The sequence below is a fragment of the Globicephala melas genome, chromosome 7 (genome assembly GCF_963455315.2).
Source record: "Globicephala melas chromosome 7, mGloMel1.2, whole genome shotgun sequence".
Taxonomy (NCBI): Eukaryota; Metazoa; Chordata; class Mammalia; order Artiodactyla; family Delphinidae; genus Globicephala; species Globicephala melas.
Window position 1 is genome coordinate 55,176,482 of NC_083320.1, and position 19,381 is coordinate 55,195,862.

Sequence of the window (19,381 nt, forward strand, 5' to 3'; positions counted from 1 at the left end):
CCCTCACATTGAATAGAATAGCCACATCTGGAAAAGATATTATTTTCTGCTCATTAAATGTTGCTGAACTTGACTAAGGGTTACAGTAGGTTGAAAATGTCAACTTTTGTTTGTCCCTAACACAAGCAGTCTCCTCTCCAACTTGACCATGGGCAGCCTGGTCAATCAGAATTTTTTCACTAAGAAAATAATTATAGAAATAACAAATATTACTTGATCAGGGAAGAAAAAGTGAACTTAATTCCCTCATCAATTCTAACTTCTGGAATACGACCTCAGTAGGCAAAGTAGGCAAAATGATAACCTACTTTTCTCCATGAGTGGGCACTAATGCTTCAGGTACTCCTGAAAACTGTTAGGGTCTTTCACTGTTTTGTTCTCATCAGTGATTTTATTTACATTCTAGTTATCCCATATTCCATTTGCATGTGTTGAGTTAGAACCAAAAAATGAAAGTAAAAAATCATCATACATTAACCCCTGGATTCATCCATTCAGCCTGAGTCACAAAGCCAAGAAAGCATGGTGCGTGTGCACGAAATTTTCCTCTAGATGGCACTCCAAGGCAAAGTTTCCCAGCCAGTTGCCTGGAAAGAAGGGTGGGGGGGCGGAAACCTTACCAACATTCCCTGAAAATGCTTCTTTTCTTCTAAGACAAGAAGTACTGAGACACACACGCCACACTCTTTTCTTAAAAGAGACACCAACAAAGCCAGTGTGCCGAAAAGAGCCCCTCCTATCAAGATGGACCTGTATTAGGGCTGCCTCCTTGCCCGCAGAGCTATTAGTGTGAATAGTATGGCACTCTCCATGTGTCTAACATCTGTGGGTGTGTATTTTTCCAAGCCCATTGTCTCTGGGAATGGGAAGATGCACATTTGTGTGTCATTGATGAGCAAACTATGACACGATGTACAACAGAGCAAATTATACATATAAGAACCGGCTTCCCAACCTTTAACCCTAAAATAATTTCAGACACAGAATATAAAGTTATTCATGAATGAGTGAATTCATTCATTCAGAATCATGTTTTGCAAAAGTATTCCACCTCATGTCTAGGTAACAAAGAGGTTTTGTTCCTTTAGAAATTAAAAAGAAAAAGAACAAACTGCATTGTAGGATAGGCAATTTGATGTACAAACGGTGGAAATTTAGTTCACTGGGAATCCTGTTAATGACTTATTAAATTATTACAAGCCTCTGGCCTGAAATTCCAAATATTAAAATGAAAGCTTCAGTCTTATTCTTTGCTTCTAAAGAGATATTTAGGTAGTTAAAATTTACCAAATATTTTTAATTCCTTGGATAAATGCAGTCTGCAGTGCCAGTTACTATTTGTGGTTAAAACAGGGAATAAAAACTGCAGATAGATCAAGAATAATTATACAAATTTTCTTTATTTATAGAAGCTTGTAGAATAAATATTCCAGCAAGCACATACATAGTGAAAGACGATAAGCACATTTCTTACATGCACAATGTAGACCAGATACAGGAACCGACCACGCTTTTGTTTGTATTCTGTCAAATAAAAAGGCATGTGGTGATGCCAAGGTTGCAGGGGCATTTTTCGGTTTTATAAATGATGTATGAGCTCTGACAGATTTTCCAGGGGGAAAAACAGGTTTCCTTAAGAGTCAGTATTCTTCACTATCCCATAAATGTACTCATTAGCACTTTGGGCCATGCCCAGTATCCTGTAGGGCTCAATAAAGATTCACTGAATGAGTGGATTCAGTTTAGGGTCATATTATTCAGGGACCCGTGCTGCTCAGTGTCCAGTTTTTCAAAAAACTGTAAAATGATGAACAGCTATCGTTGCTAGAAATCTTGTTCTTTCTTCCTATCACACTAAGGTTCAGCTAGGGTTCATATAGAATATTATGATCTTGTAGAATTCACTGGATATGAAAAGAGATGAGCACATGATCACATTAAAATTTATGGTGGTGCTGGCGGCCTGGTGCTGGTTGGGAATTGCAGTTAAACACTAATAATAACCAAGTATTGCAGCAAACACATTGACACCTCCTCACATTTACTGGGGGCTTCTTAAATCTTAAATGTGGAGGTAGCGCGTTTAAGTCCATATTTGGGTTGTCAACAAGGTTATTTTCAGAGATAAGCCAAGTCGTTTTACTGATAGTTCAAACTACAGAGCAGAAGGGACGTTTAGGAAGAAAAATCCTTCCTGTTCACTAGCTTGAGGATAATGTGCTGTCCTCTGTCTGCCGTTTGCATTGACGTCCTTGATTTTTGAGGTAGAAAATTCCTTCTGGAAGGAGATCTTAGAAGCACAGTTGTAATTCTCCCTCCCCTTCCAACCCAGAGAAGGACAGAACCAGTTGAATTTTCAAATAAAATATTTTTGCTCAATAACCAGGATCCTAATCTTGACGGAAATCTAGTTTCTTTGTAGGTCCTAACGTTGGAAGGTACAAAGAGATCTGCGGTCTTGTTCTGTAACTCACAGTAACAAAGTAACAAACAATAATCGTATTTATTATCATCAAACATCACTTTACATTGCATTTCCTTGTAAGTAGTAACTAGTTATATTTACTTTAAAATAAATAGCAGCATTATCAGAATAATACAATAAAATCTGTATGTAAGAAATACCAATTCTTTAATCATCATGTAGGTATATCTTGAATTCCAATGTAACTTCAAAGAAGGCAAATTTTTAATTTAGGAGTGATTTTTAATGCTTTTGCAGAATACCAGCACTGGGCACTATGGAGCTAATCAATTTGAATACTGTGTTTAAATTACATTTAAGACTCTGGCTTTTAATCATTTAAGAAGGGTTCTATTTTTATTCTCTCTTGCCACCTCTCAGAGCTCCAGTGAGGTACCCCATGCTTCTAGCTGACATTCCCTTTTTCCACACTTATTTTACAAAAGGAAAAAGGCAAAGCCGCACATACTTAAGAACCTGGTGTGCTAATAATCAAACAAACAATTGGGCAGAAGGATAATGCAATCCATTTCCTCACACAGGAGAGTACCCTCCATAACTCACTTTAAGCGCTGCCATTCGTGAGTTATGGGTCATTCCCTTTCTAGTGAAAATAAATTCTCCCGCACCATCAGCCAGAGCTGAGTATTTTTCTTAGGACACATAAACTGTAAAAGTGTATGAACATAATTGTGCCGTTGTTTCGGGGAGAATATAAGCTCTTGTCCATGGACACAGGCTTGTCAGGAAATGTATGTGGTTTCAGGGCTGGGGCTGCCTAGTTACAATATAGGATTTTTGATTACAGTGAATTTATTCCTGAGATTTTTACGGTGTTGGTAAACTGCTTAATCTGTCACTCTGTATTTTATGATGCCAGCCAAATCCTCCAGGTCAGGGAGACCCAGGAGTAGAGCCCCAGTCATTTTTCATGGTTTATGACTTAGTAGCGGCACCTTCTTGAGGCTGAAACTTGGCACCTAAGGGTGTCAAGCTGGGAACTTTTAAGTTTTTTTCCACTAGTCTCGTGTTTAATTTTAGCTCAATGATGCGTAATAAAAATTTGGGTAAGTTTTGAAGAGGCCTCATATTCTTGAAATTCATCAACCTTGCTTTTTTGTGGCACTTGGAGAGGACAGTCTGTCTGCACAATTAATGTGCACCAGGTGATGTGCTTCATTTTCTGTGCTCACACACCACATGTTATATTCAATTCACTCGCAATTTATCATAAAATATAAACCATATTTCTAAACATGAAAAAACATGCTATCTTTATCCAAAAAATCATAAAGCGCATATATTCTTAGTATTACAAACTGAGTCCTTAAGAATCTAATGTGGTTTTTCTTTTGTCTCTTTTTGAAATACAGTATGCATGCTACATACATGTAGCTCTGTTTTTTGTATTATCTAAATTGAAGGAAAAACCTCAATTTTTAAAGTCTTAAGATAGTTACTCTGAAATTTTCCTTTTACTGGTTGTATTTGTTTTCACACATTTTATCTAAATATGAGAGCAGAGATATATTGACCGATTTTTATTTGACCACATCAAGACCTCTTGAGAATGAAATAAAGAGTATTGACAGATGCCAGAGGTTTGCCTTGAAATATTCTAGCAAACAAACAAAACCGTGCATGTGAAGAGGTAGCTGAAACAAGACAGAGGAACATGGCTTCCTCCTGAAGTTAGGTAATGAGTACATGGGGGCTCAATACAGAATTCTATTTTTCATATGCTTTTAACTTTACAAAATAGATGATTTTATAAAATTAGGGTAACAAGTAGGTTAAAAATTAAGTCAAGGAGGTGGTTAAAAAATAACTAAATGAAATTGATTACAATCAATTCATTTTTTATAATTCATGCATCATCTACTCAAACATACATACTTGTACCAGTTTTGCTGCCTTGCCATTCTGAGACTTACAAGCATTCGCAATATCATTTGAGAATCAGAGACAAGTTGTGTCCAAAACATGACTTAGGTTTTGCAATTTGATAATAAGTGCCTTCAGGAGCTTCTGGTTGTAAAAGAAAGTACGTAAGTGTAGACTGTAAGGTCTTTCCAACTCTGAGCTTGAGGAAAGGATTATTGTGGACTTAAATCAGTATTTAATTAATGCCAAATCAATAATTGACTAATATCTTGAGAAGAAAGAGAAGCAAATTTGATCAAAACTATCCGACTCCTGTGGAAATCAGACAGACTACAACTGGTTTGTGTTGTTATCGCATGCTTTTGTGAAGGAGACGTGTAAACATGGTGCTGGTGGTTGGTGGTCCCCTAACAGCTGGTAAGGTTCTGGTGTCTGGACCTGAAAATGGGACTGAAGTGCCTTGTTTTCAGCCTAGCAGACCCAAATATTGGCAGACAAACATATCTGTAAACACCAAGGGAGTATGACCGTTAAATCTAGATGCTATGGTTTGTCCAGTAGGGTTTTTTCCTGCAATGGAAGGTTGCGCTTGTGTGAATATCTGTTCTTCTCCCCCTTGTGTTTTCATTACCCACTATCTCTGGTTGGCAAAGACAGGATCTTTTTTAAAAGGAAGATAGGATATGGCATTAAGCATAAATTTGTTCGTAGCACTCTTGGTAAGCAAATGAAATCTACTTCTATCTTAAAGCTTGAGAAAGTCCTCTGCCTAAAATCACTGCTTTGGAGCAAATTGAATAGGTTGGTATCCATCAGCCTGCCCCCAGGATTTACATGTTAAGAGGTGGCCATTCCATCTTGAAGCAAAAAAATAGATCCCAAAATAAAGCACGCTGGACTTGCTGTAAACGCCCGTGAAGCCCAAACTTGCGGGCTTAATGCTCTTACTACTCTGATCCACTCTGATCCAGTCAGCTGGGATATGGGCTGAGTTGGGAGGGTGACAGAGGCACCCTTCTCACAGAACCTTCCGTCCTTGTTAGGAGATCTGAGTTTCACTGATAGACACCACATGTAAAGGATGGTCTAGCACAGCTGGACCAGCCATCAGCATTGTAGTTTGGGACTTTCTTTAGAAGACCAACACACTTTGTATGTGGCATTTACAATGAAACCCTCAACGAGCATTATTTGGCTACAGTAAATTTGATTTTAATAATGTACCAAACAAAGGCCCCAGACAGGGCCCCTGCAACACTGCATACCAGAAATTAAGAAACACCAGGAATTAAATGATGCTTCTCTAAATGCTACCTTTCGTCCCCAAGCTCACATCACTTCTAAGGTATGAAGTCATGTTTAGATCAGTTGAGACATGATGACACGATTAGGGATATGGTGTGCAGATTCTTCTAGAGAAGGCACTTCCTTGAGAAACTATGTTCTTCCAAACCTCTTGGAATGGTCTGAGCAGTCTTCTTTGCCCTTCTAATCCAAGGAAAGAGAAAGATGAAGGGGAGAAGAAAAGCTCTACAAAAGCCCATCATGCTCTCTCTTAACCTCAGCCAATCCGTGGAAGACTCCACTGCAGTGCCGGCTGCCAGCATCCACGGAGGAGCATTTGGAGCCAAGGATCTTCTTCGGTTTGGAATTTCTGGGACCGTTAGGAATTTCTAGTACATCACCGGATTCTCTCCCTCTTAGTCCGCCATCTGCCAGATCTCAGAATCAACAGGATTATCCAGGAAATTCCTCATCATTCAGTACCTCTGATAGCCAAGTTCAAAAAGAAACGTGAAGGCAGAATTTCTGGCATCACTTTCTCAGATTCCCGCACCGTAGCTGCATACATGACAACGGGCATGCAGACCATGATGCACCGTCTCCAGAAACAAAGCAGGAGCTAGCCACTTTCACCATCACTTTCTGCGACAAATTGCAACCGATGTTGGGAGAGTTTCTCACTAGAAAAGGGTGCTCCATGGCACTGTTCTGGTTGGCACAAGGCATGACCAGACTATATACGCAACAAGGGCCAGATGCACCTTTCTTCCTTAGCTCTCCGTTCCAGCCTGCAGTGGAGTAAATGCTGAATCAACATTTGCTCAATGAATAAATGAATGAATGGACACTTTTCAGGATGTCACTGTTTTATTCCAAGGTAGGACATTTTGATGAAACACGGGCTTACTTCTAAAACAAAAAAGAATTTACCTACACACACATAATGTATATGTATTCTAATGAATAAACATTCTTTATGGAAATTTTGGGCACAAAGGAAAGAAATTTAAGTCATCTGTGATCCCACTACTGGTAATATTTTGATGCACATCCTCACTGGTTTAAATTTTATGTTGACTAAGTGATAGGAAACTACTGGGTAGTGAAACCCTTCAAATCAATCTTATTGTTTGGGTCCTTTGGCATTCCAGTGATTATATGCTCTAATGGCTGGGAATAAGGTTATCCCAGTATACATTTAACCCAGTGAAGGACTGTCACAGGAGACCTGCTCAGAGGGTAGTCACAGGCTTTTCTGGAGAGGGTGACATGGGAACTAGCTCTCTATGCCATGGCTATCTCTTTACTTAGGTATATGGTATTCACTGCTTTACCACATACCTATATATTTCTGATATGGACCGTGGGGGAATACAGGTGAGAGGATAGAATAAAGTAGTGGTCAATAAAACCCATAATTATTGGATCAGGAGCAGCAAATATATCATTTTATTTGAAAATAAAATAGAATTAAGCATAGGAGAAACACATTAAAATATACTTCCTACTGCCACTCTGTTCTCTGTTGAAAGTATATTGTCTTCAGTGGCAGTTGACTTTTTCTCCTCAGTGTGTGTAAAGTGTAGGTCAGAATGGATAGGACTAGAAAGAAGATGGATGAAGGTGGGGAGGGGCAAATGGACACTTAGTGGCAGGTGGATACTTTTCAGGCCTGACGATTCTCTGAAACCACTTACCAGGCAGCTTTAAGTCACAGTCAAGAGATAGGTGCTGCTTCAGTAACTCAGGCACCACAGTCAAGAGAGGTAAATATGTTTCGTGTGATGGTGTGTTGCTGTACTTGAGGTATCCTTTATTCCAAGGATCCAGGGGTGGGCTCCATGTTCTTTGAACACCATAAAATCATAGAGTAATTTCAGAGGAGAAGGTCCGTGGCTTTTATTAAACTCTCAAAAGTATCGATGATACAAATAGTTTAAGAGCTAGATGCTGGGTTTCCAAGAAGGGACGGGGTAGTGGGGGCGGCAGGAGTGGCTACATAGAACCTTACAGCAAAACATAGTCCATCATATCATACAATGCGTGATAACCAATGGCGTAACAGTGATTCGGCATTCTGAACGTGAGTCTATTAGATGGCATTCGATTTTATCTTCCAATTAAATTTCTAGCTGAATTACCTTATTTTGACATTATCCCACCTCTATTCTTACTGTTCTAATTCATCAGCTAGTTCTAAACAGTAGCATTTTCACAGGCAACAATCTCTCTAAATTTCAGTGCATTGTCATTGTGTTTACAACACTGATTTCCAGAGTATCACGGATAATTATTTCATACTTGAGGGACTTTTAGAATTTACTTAGTAGTAGCAAGATCCAAACCCAACGAAACTGACTTACCTTTTCAAGGTGACAGAAATGACAGAGAAAGACATTTATATCCCCTCATCCTTTCAAAAATTATCCCAAAACAACAAGGAGAACAAGAAATGGACACAAATTCCATTTTTCATGGAGGGAGGATGGTTCGTAGATTAACAAAGAAAAGGAAGGTCCAACCCAAGTGCCTTCAGGGGCAGAGAGTGGAGGAAGGGGTACACCTGAGAAACAATGTTCCCCCAGGAGCTGTCAAAGCACAAGAACCAGAGGCATCAGATACCATAAACATGGGGCGAGCAGGAGCGAGGGGGTAATGAAAACACTGAGTCCCCAAGTCTCCATCCCCTCTCCATGTAGTCAGAGAACTACTCTTCCCCCATCTATTCAGGAAGCCAGTGTATTTGCCAAAGAAACTGAACCCCAGACTTGGGGACACCAGTTAAAGAAAAGTTAGCGTGAGGTGCACTTTGAAAGTAAGAGAATGAAGTGAAAGTCTATATCCTCAAAGGTGAGAAGCTACATACTCTTTTCTCAGAATGCCAACACCCGTGCTCACGCCATTACCAAGCACGAGATTGGAAAGTCCAGAGGAAGTGAGTTTAGATACTGACACATGGGGACCTGCAGCAGGACCAGCTGGCCGTGTGCTCACCCTGCGATGAGGTTAGCCATCTACAGACACCATCCCCAAGTATGCGTGTGTGGCGAGCGTAGCAGTGCTTTACTCTTCCATGAGTAAGTAGACTACCAAGGATATCAGGCATTTGAGGAAACCACCAAATACAGAGACAAGGAGTTCAGAGGAAACAGACAATTCAGGGGACAGAAGAGAATTTCAAGGAATTATAATTAATATCTTCAAAAGAAGAGACCAGGGCTTCCCTGGTGGCGCAGTGGTTGAGAGTCCACCTGCCGATGCAGGGGACACGGGTTCGTGCCCTGGTCCGGGAAGATCCCACATGCCACGGAGCGGCTGGGCCCGTGAGCCATGGCCACTGAGCCTGCGTGTCCGGAGCCTGTGCTCCGCAACGGGAGAGGCCACAACAGTGAGAGGCGTACCGCAAAAAAAAAAGAAGAGACCATAGTGTATCCATGAGAGAAGAATAGCATGCTATTAGAAAAGGAGCAGCAGACAGGAAAATGCTTATAAATTTAAAATATTATTATTCCTGGAAAGTAAGGGGAGAAAAATCAATATGGGCAATGGGAAAGAAGAGACAAGAAAATAAGGAAATTGTACCACAATGTTCATTGCAGCTGTATTTACAGTAGCCAGGACATGGAAGCAACCTAAGTGTCCACTGACAGATGAATGGATAAAGAAGATGTAGCACATATATACAATGGAATAATACTCAGCCATAAAAAGAAACGAAATTGAGTTATTTGTAGTGAGGTGGATGGACCTAGAGTCTGTCATACAGAGTGAAGTAAGTCTGAAAGAGAAAAACAAATACTGTATGCTAACACATATATATGGAATCTAAAAAAAAAAAAAAAAAAATGGTTCTGAAGAACCTAGGGGCAGGACAGGAATAAAGACACAGATATACAGAATGGACTTGAGGACACAGGGAGGGGGAAAGTTAAGCTGGGACGAAGTGAGAGAGTGGTATGGACATATATACACTACCAAATGTAAAACAGATAGCTAGTGGGAAGCAGCCACATAGCACAGGGAGATCAGCTCGGTGCTTTGTGACCACCTAGAGGGGTGGGATAGGGAGGGTGGGAGGGAGGGAGACGCAAGAGGGAAGAGATATGGGAACATATATATATGTATAACTGATTCACTTTGTTATAAAGCAGAAACTAACACACCATTGTAAAGCAATTATACTCCAATAAAGATGTTTAAAAAAAAAAAAAAGCAAATAAGGAAATCAGTACAAGAAATCCAATGTCCAACCAATTGGAGTGCCATTCAAAATAGGACAGAAAAAATAGTGAAGTAGAAATTATTAAGGAAAAAAAAAAAGATTACAAGAACATTATACTGAAGACAATGAGCCTTCAGATTGAAAGCGTTTATCAAGCAGTGATGGGGAAAAAGTCCCAAACCAAAGCAGATTTTTGTGAAACTGGCAAACCCCAGGCATAGAGGATTCTAAAAGAGAGAAGATCAAGTACCATTCAAAGGATTAGGAATAAGAATGATTTATACTTCCCAAAAGCAACTTTGGAAGTTAGGAAACAATAGAGCAGTCCTTCGAAATTCTGACTGAAAATGTTGCAACCCAGAATTGTTAGGCAAGCCAACAATTGAGTAGAAGAATAGATTAAAGACATTTCAGTCATGCAAAGCCTCAAAAAAATCAACTTCCTAGGTGTAAAAGAAATATTAACACCCTTTCTCATGAAGCCACTGGCAGATGTGTTCCCGCAAACTGAGAGAGAAAAACAAGGAAAGAGAGAGATGTGGGATGCAGGAGATAAGAGACCAACCCCAGGAGGGAGAAGCTGACAGCAGACAGAGAATCCAGACCAAAGAACAGCAGCAGGCCAAAGCAAAGCAGGGAGTCCCTGGGACAGGAAGGGATCTAATAAAAGGTGTGACTGGAGAGTTGTACAGGATGTGAGTCGACTTAGATGTTCAAAGAAATCTTAACTCCAGGAAATGAAAACATTTACATAACAAAGGAAACAATAATTGGATACCTAACTGGCTCCGCAGCGAATAATATTTAGAGTGACAATCAGGTAGGCACTGTCTGAGACCCAGGGCACATAAGTTTCTTTGTGCCTCAGTTACCTCATCTGAACTGGTGGATAATAAAATTCCTACATCACAGGTCTTTTATGAGAATTAAGTAAGTTAAACGGTTGTAATTCTCTTAGGACAGTGTTGGGCACACAGGAAGGATGAATAACCAAGTTATAATTATATATATATAATTATAATATGTGTCTATTATACAGAAATATGGAGGAAAATACCTACCAAATTAGATAAAAAAGAAAACTGAAGGTGGTTGCCTTTGGGAATCAGGATAGGGGAAGGATGAGGGACCATTGTTTTTGGTTCTAAGTCTCTTACTACAACTTGAATTTTTAAAAACTATTACAGGTAATGTCTTAAATAGAATAAAATTAACTTAAAGCCAACAGCCAGCTCCAAATTTTAAAATGAAGGGCACACACAGCTTTAATATGGGCTACTTTATCCTCCCCAGATAATTTATTAACATTCCCATTTGCTATGCAAATGAAATTGTATATATTTCTAAGTGTATCAGTGGACCCAACTCAATCTTTTAAAATAAAATTGTCAACACAGAAACTTTATTATTCAGTTATTTCTGCAATAAAAACATAATTAACTAAAAAACAAAGTGTTCATTGCTCTAAGAGAAGTGTCTTAGGATACTAGCTAGTGATGTTAGATGTGGAGAAAAAACACGCAAAGGGAAGCAATTTGAACTCTACCTTTCCCCTCCTCCTGCCCTCTGGTAAAGATTTTAGTAAGTAATGAAATGGGAGACTTACAAAGTAAAAGGGGGAGACATAAAGGCCTTAGATCAAGAAAACACATGGACCTGCTTTTCCATACGTTCACTTTCTCTTCTAAACTAATGAAAGGATAGCAGGAACCAGAGAACCATTTTGGCTCCTGATTATATAATTACATCACACTGCTCCCCAAAGATATTACACCACCCCTATGCATTTCATGAGCAAGCTACCAGAGCGTAATAGAAAAAGTATTCCATGTAATGGATACCGCACCTGATCCTCATTCTAGGTTGCCTAATCCCCTGCCAAATTCTAGTTTTCAAGACACTCACTGCCTTGCTATCCGTATAAATTTAATCTGTCCTCCAAGCTAATATACATTAAGATTTTTACAAGATAACTGCTAAAATATCATCATGTAATAGTTTGAGTACTTCTAAGTTGCTTCTTTTAATATATATATGTTTTAAAGGGGGGTTTCTTTTGCCTGCTTTCATTTGAATGGCATCTGGTGGATATAGCGTTCAGTTCTAAATTCACAGCCCCTTCTCCCCCCTACCCCTAGACGCTCATTTTGAAATGTCGAATCACAAAACACATTTTGCTCTGGGCCTTTGCCAAACTGTCACTGTATCTGGACAGCACAGCCTCTTCTTCAAAGAGGGAACAAAATAGTCTGAACTCTGTCCTGGTGTGCCAGCCAGTGAAGCTAATTCATCACCTTGGGGACCCTGGGCTGTGCAACTGACCACCCAACTCACCCACAAGGGGTGGCAGTTAATCATTCCCTTGAATGACGTGGGTATGAAAACAGAGCTGATGGCTGCTCAGCAGACGAGCCTTATCCATCCTGCCTGCCCCGAGCAGTGACTCTTGCCGTTTTCCCATCTTCCCAGACCGCCGGGTTTCAAGAGATTCTGACCGAGGTGGAAATTTTAGCGGTGATTGTGGGATGCCTGTGTCATGACCTCGACCACAGGGGAACCAACAATGCCTTCCAAGCTAAGTAAGTGTTCTAATTGTTGTTATTTTAATGCATTTGCCTTTCTGTTCTGAGCCAAAGGTGATGAATGCTAAAGAGTAAAGCATTAATTTCTGGCATCCGAGGCCAAGGCCACGCAGGCTTGGGTGCGTGTGTCAACAGGGCTCATCCATCTTTATAATTCCTTATTCTTCTTTTAATTGCAAATTTGCCCTTCATGTCATGCTTGTTGATTTGGTCTGTCTCTGCTGACCTCAGTCAGATAACAAAGCTCAGATTTTAAAAGGTCTATTTTTTTTTTCTCCCAGAATGTCTGCCTTCATGGCATTATAAGTTTCTTGGATTTGCTACTCTTGCAAGCTGGTTTTGAGACTATTAAAATAAAAGTGGAAATTTTATGAAGCAAAAGATCTCTTCCTTCCTCAATAGAATTTCTTCCAGGTTCTTTTGATGTTGGGTATGTAGAAACCGCAGTGAAATAGAGTGACACAGAAGGCAGAGGGTCCCTGGTCCTGCCAGGCCTCATCCTACAGAACGGTGGGAAACAAACAAAGGAATTCCACCAATACAGGTGATGTGAGACACGTAATGCTCATGGACAAAATAATCTGTCCTTAAGCAAGTAGGACTGGTCCAGATAGCCATTGCTTGGTGGCTCACAATGTGGCCAAGGCTACAGAACTTATGGGTGCTGGAGAAAAGACCAAAACCCAGGTCTCCTGGCTCTCCTATTGAGGTTACAGTTTAATGTGCTTTTTACTACCTGTCTGCAAACAAATTGATATGAGACTTCAGGGGCTAGAGAAAAACGTTTGGGGATGGAGGGACTAAGGAAAGCTTCAAGAAAGAGGTAAGATCAGGTGTCAGATGACCAATTTCCAAGCCTGTGGAGCAGGTCTGCCTCTATAATCTGAAACCCCAGCAGCCCACTGTGTGTCAACAGGTACCTTTCAGCTCGTCACTTGTTTTGTTCCCCAAAACACCTACCTACTGACCCCTACTTGGGGTCCTGGGCCCTTCTATTTGCTCCTGATCTCGCAGATGAATATTGATTTTGTGTCCCTCTATCTTCCTTGAATGCAGTAGCCCATCACTTCAAACTGCTCTTCTCCATGTCCTATAATTTCTTGACCCTCTTACCTTTCTGGGACAGTCACTCTGCAAAAACTCAGCCCTGGCTCAATCTAGCAATTTAATTTCTTGCTCTTCTGTCTAGACTTTTAAAGGCTTTGGGAGAAAGTGTCACAGTTGTGAGTTTAGGGCATACCCAATATATATTCTCCCAACTCGGCTAGGTGCTCAGTACTCCCCACCAATCTTTCTGGGTCCCTAGCCAGTTCCGTCCCCCACTGTTGTCAGCGGTTATAGGTACCAAATGTTCTCTCTTCCTAAACCACCTCCCGTTCTACCCCCCTCCCCCGCGCCACTCAGCAGATCACCTTGCTTCCTCCTTCACTGAGAAAATTGAGGCCATCAATCGAGAACTCCCTCAATTTCCTCCCCTGCCACGAACAAACTTATCTGTCTGGCCCCATCCTTTCCTCCTTCCCTCCTATCTCAGTGAAAGGGCTGTCCTTCCTCATATGTGAGGCTAATCCTTCCACCTCGGCTTCGGATCCCTTCTCCCTCCCTCCTCCGGGACCTTGCTCCATCAATCTTCCTTTCTCTACCCCGTATCTTCCTTCCCCTGTCTACTGGCTCTCAGCATCCTAACAATATGAACAGTTGTCCCCCATCTTGAAAAACCCCACCTCCATCTCGCTTCCCCCTTGAGCTTCTGCTCTATTTCTCTTCTTTCCTTTCCAGCCAATCTTCTTGGAAAGTTGTCTGTTCCTTGTCTTCACTTCCCTCCCACATGGCTTCCAGTTCTGCCCACCAGGGGAGCGGCCCTCAGTAGTGCCACCAATGAACAACCCCTTGTCCCAAAGCTGTTGGACACTCTTACTGTCCTTCTTTCTTGACCCTTCTTGCTATGAGACACATTTTGCCTGTAGAGCTCTTCCTCCTTCCTAGAGCTCTCTGTCTTCCTTTGTCTGGGAGAGGAACACCTTCCATCCACCTTTCTAGGCTTTCTTCTCAGTTTGCTTCAAGGCCTCTCTCCTCCTGCCCCAGGCTTCGCTGGACGTGTTCTCTCCTGTTCTTCTGCTCCACGTTTTATCCTTCTCGCTGGACCTCCACCCACCTGGTGCTCAGCCCCAAGCCCATACCTTTGGACCATAATTCTCTGCTTATCTCCACACACTTATTCCAGCTGCTTGAGGAGCACCTCCTATTTGAAGTCCCACAGTCACCCCAATCCCAGTCTCTCCCTTTTTCTCTTATTCTCTATCCCAGTGAATGGCACCACCAGAAATCCACAAGTCACCCAGATTCCCTCCTTAGCGCCCCCCAAAGTCGACATCTCTGCGTTCTTAAAGTAACCACTGCTTCTTTTGCATCCCTCCTGGATTGCTACAACCAACAGCCTAACTCTTCTCCTCTAGTCTTTTCCCCTTGGCGCTCCAGAATGCTCTTTATAATTCACAGAGCTGATCAGATCACTCCCCTGCTTAAAAGACGTTCACTGGCCTCTTGTAACTTTCAGGATAATGTTCAGATTCCTTAGTTTAGCCCTTAAGGCCCTTTTCAATCAGGCTCCTGCCCATTCCTCTGGCCCAGCAGTCACTCCTTGTCATCCCACCCCCACCCAGGCATCCAGGTTCCAGACACAAGGGGCTACTTAAAGTGCTCTGTGGGGTGCGGCTAGTTCCCTTCTCTCTGCTCCCAGTCGGCAGTTCCCCTGAACAGAATGCCCTTCCTCTCCTTCTTTCCCCCAAACTCCTCTAAAAGCACCCCGCCCAGGGTTCTATCTCTGATGTACCTTCCCCTTGTCAATTTTCTGTGCCCACATCATGCCCTGGCTATACTTTTTCAAAAGTGTGCATCGGGCTTCCCTGGTGGCGCAGTGGTTGAGAGTCCACCTGCCGATGCAGGAGACGCGGGTTCGTGCCCCGGTCTGGGAAGGTCCCAAATGCTGCGGAGTGGCTGGGTCCGTGAGCCATGGCCGCTGAGCCTGCGCATCCGGAGCCTGTGCTCCGCAACAGGAGAGGCCACAACGGTGAGAGGCCCGCGCACCAAAAAAAAAAAAAAAAAAAAGTGTGCATCTCACACCATGTTAGTTGCTGATTTACCAGTGTGCCTCCCCTCTTCTTGAGTCCTCGTGATGTGTACAAGTACCAGCAGCATGATAAAACCACAAGGAATGTTTGCTGAGTGAATGAATGAATAACAAATGCATGAATGGATGACGTTTTAACTATTTTAATATTGCCTTTCAACAAAGTTTCCTGATTTCTTCAACAAGTGCAACCTTTCATAAGATTATTATAAAACACAGTTTTTTTGTTTGTTTGTTTGCTTTTGTGGTACGCGGGCCTCTCACTGTTGTGGCCTCTCCCGTTGCGGAGCACAGGCTCTGGACGCGCAGGCTCAGCGGCCATGGCTCACGGGCCCAACTGCTCTGCGGAATGTGGGATCTTCCCGGACTGGGGCACGAACCCGTGTCCCCTGCATCGGCAGGCGGACTCTCAACCACTGCGCCACCAGGGAAGCCCTAAAACACAGTTTTTACACACATCGGTTTGATGTTGTACTAAAAACAATAGTGTCCCTGGGGCCTACTGAATGGTAAACTGTGCACACTTTCATTATAGGGTCTGAGGAATTTTTAGGTTTGAGCCCCTGTGCCTGCATTTCATTGCTATTATTATTTTAGGATACCTCTCTCTGAGGCCAATGGCATCACTGTCACTGTGTCTTCCTCGAGCAGCCTCCCTCCAGCCACCTACCATTCTGCCACTTATGCACAAAGAATTGTATCTATAAAACAAGAGTGAGCACCTTGTGGGTTCTTTTAAGAGTCAAGTGCACAATATATGTACCCAGATAACAGCCCCTGGCCTGGAGACAGCCTCTGTGTCACACTGAGAGAGCCAGCCCTCCTTGCTAGTTGACCTCTTAGCTGTTTGGACCAAGAGTACACATCTAATCCAAACCCAGCTAATCATATTTTATCTCCCAGGAATTTGGACTTGGATTACCATGATATTGACTCAGTTAGCTGTTGAGGTCTAAGCTGCACATAGACTTGGAAGCTGAGGCTGCCATTTGGGGAAAGCTGTGTTGACCACGTCCCAAGTGGATAAACAAGAAAGCAAATCTGCAGGGAGAGAAGAAGAAAGCCAACATTCAGAGAGAAGCAGAGATTATACTATCCTAGAGAAAGACAGAGAAAAAGCAGACCTGATCCCTGGTTTTCCATATCTTTACTCCTATTTCCAAGGACCCAGCCATACTTGTGACAATGGGCCTTACTCAGAGCTCCTGGCATCATTTAGTCAACGGGTTTTTGTTTTGTTTTGTTTTATTTTTGTTTTTTAGTGAAGCTGGTTCTAATTCATTTCTGTTCTTTGCAATGAATGGTCCCTGAGACAATAAGAAGAACTACAGTTTATTTGTTGTTTACTATCTCAAGTGCTCATCAACATCCTTGTATGTACATACTTTTGTCTCCATTTTACAGAGGGAACTGGGCCTCAGGAAAGTAAGTAACTTGCCCAAATTCATACATCCAGCATGTGGCAGAGTGGTGTTTGGACCTGGGCTATCTGACTCCAAAAACCATTCTTTAACCACTTTATTCTACTCTCTTTCATGACTTTGTGATATTTATTTTAGCCCTTTGAGCTTCCAGTTTATTGGCTGACTTGCCATATATGTGAACTCTGGAAAACTAAGATATATTTTGACATCCAAAAACTCAAGATGTGGAGCCAAAAAATTCATAGAACACAACTAGACCTTGGTAGTCATATTCTTCAGTGCCTTAATTTTTAGAAATTGGAAACTGAGGTCCCTAAATTTCAAGTGACTTGTATTATAATGAACAGCTTTCACACATATGAGATAGATATTAAGTCTCTGATACCAGAATTCAAAATTTTTTTTGCATCCTCATACCACATGATCAAATCTACCTGTTCCAAGATGGTCTGACGTGTTTCCTCACAATGATCGATCTTGTACACAAGTTACCAGCTCATGGGATGTCCATCAGCCCTGTCTCTTAACTGACAGAGTCACTTTTGAACTTAGAACACCAAAGGCCACCACCATGCAACCTCAGTTAAAATTTTTTTCAATAAATGCTGAAAGAGACCTTTTTACATCATGATGAAGGAACTACCTTTTTATTGATTAGAATAAGATTTATTCAGCAAGTGTGCCATTGTTTAGGAAAATCCCTAGAAAGAAATCTATATCCTTATTTCCTTATTTACTCCCCATTAATTGAGTGCTCTCTAAGTGCGAAGCACTGTGCTAGGCATTGTGTGGGGAGTATAATAGTCCCTTTCCTTAAAGTACTCAGTCTAACTCCAACCTTTCAAGTGATTTGGAAATGGGATTTAAATGCACCAATTATTATGTGGCAAAGCATATGCTACCTTTTTTCCTATATAAGGTTATAAAGAAACGAGACATTTAGCAAGGGACAAATTACTATATAAAATGCAAAATGCCTCTACAATAAAAAGTTGTGATTTTAGTTATAGCACAGTATGATTTATTCTCTTAGCCTTTCTGATAAGTGAACCTTTGCATTTTCATGCTTCATTCTTAATTTTAAAGTATTGGAGTGCGTGCAGTGAATGATCGATAGGTAGCCAGGGCAGCGATCCCACAGTGCTTTGAAATTACTCTGTTAACACCGCTCTCCTGTTTTCTCCGGGGACAGCGTTTCCCACTCAGCGCCCTCCCTATTACAGCTGCCCCTGATGATTAAATATCAGTACCGAGCAGCTTTGTAGTATATTCTCCTAGGAGACTTCTTCTATTCATTTCTAGCATAATCTCTTGTACTCATTTCTTAGGAATGAAAACCCATCTTGTCGCTTTCAGCCAGGTCCCAGAAGTGAAATACGGGGGCGCATTAATCTGCCGTGACAGCGTAATCCCATTCCTCACCACCTCCCAACAATTCTCAATTTCCTAATTACCTTTCATAGTTTTCCTTCTGAAAGTTTCTTGTCTTTTCTGAAAGCCATGGCAGCACACTTCCACTGTCTCTTTTTCAACGAATATGCATATCTAGGGAAGTTATGAAGGTACATAGTTCATAGCTATACAAGTTCCTTTTACACGCTTATTTTTGGTGCCTGTGCAAAGTGCTGGATGCCTATGGGGACTGAATTTTCACGTTGACTTTTCTTTTTTTTTTGCGGTACGCGGGCCTTTCACTGTTGTGGCCTCTCCCGTTGCGGAGCACAGGCTCCGGACGCGCAGGCTCAGCGGCCATGGCTTACGGGCCCAGCTGCTCCGCGGCATGTGGGATCTTCCCAGACTGGGGCACGAACCCGTGTCCCCTGCATCGGCAGGCGGACTCTCAACCACTGCGCCACCAGGGAAGCCCTGACTTTTCTTTTTAATAAGTTTCTCCTCGGTGTGCTGCCTGTCCAAAAATTAAAAACTTCAGTATGTTGGGATGACCTAATCAATAATGAGCATCATGAAAGATCACAGGTATAAATCTTCCTGTGCTTAAAGGGATCTGGATTCTCTTCTGCTCTCCTTCTCTCGCCCTGTCTCCACATACCCTACATGTATCTGTAATATTTTCACAATTACAATGCCTGTGCCCCGGAGCTACTGATATGATGGATTTACTTACCACAGACAATTAAAGTGAGGTGTGGTGCTAAAGTCAATTTTTTTCCACATGTGATTGATTTGAGGGTTTTTTTTTTCACATTTTACATGATAAATGACAGTATGCCTTTACATAAAGTACATTACATGAAAGACATGTCTTCTTTTTTAAAAATGGTTTTATGATCAAGTAAGATTGGTCAATACTGCATATTACGTCCCCTTCCTGCAGAATCACAGTGCATATTTTCACATATTGATGCCACGGAGAAATCCTATAATAAAGAA

At 41.6% G+C, this 19,381-nt stretch overlaps 1 protein-coding gene across 1 annotated transcript in view; it reads left to right on the forward strand.

Annotated features, from left to right (window-relative positions):
- Nucleotides 1–19,381, forward strand: part of PDE11A (phosphodiesterase 11A) — a 420,012-nt gene that overhangs the window by 331,728 nt on the left and 68,903 nt on the right. The window contains exon 13 of the mRNA XM_030851036.2: nt 12,324–12,433. Coding sequence (XP_030706896.2) covers nt 12,324–12,433 — 110 coding nt within the window. The remainder of the gene's footprint in view (nt 1–12,323; nt 12,434–19,381) is intronic.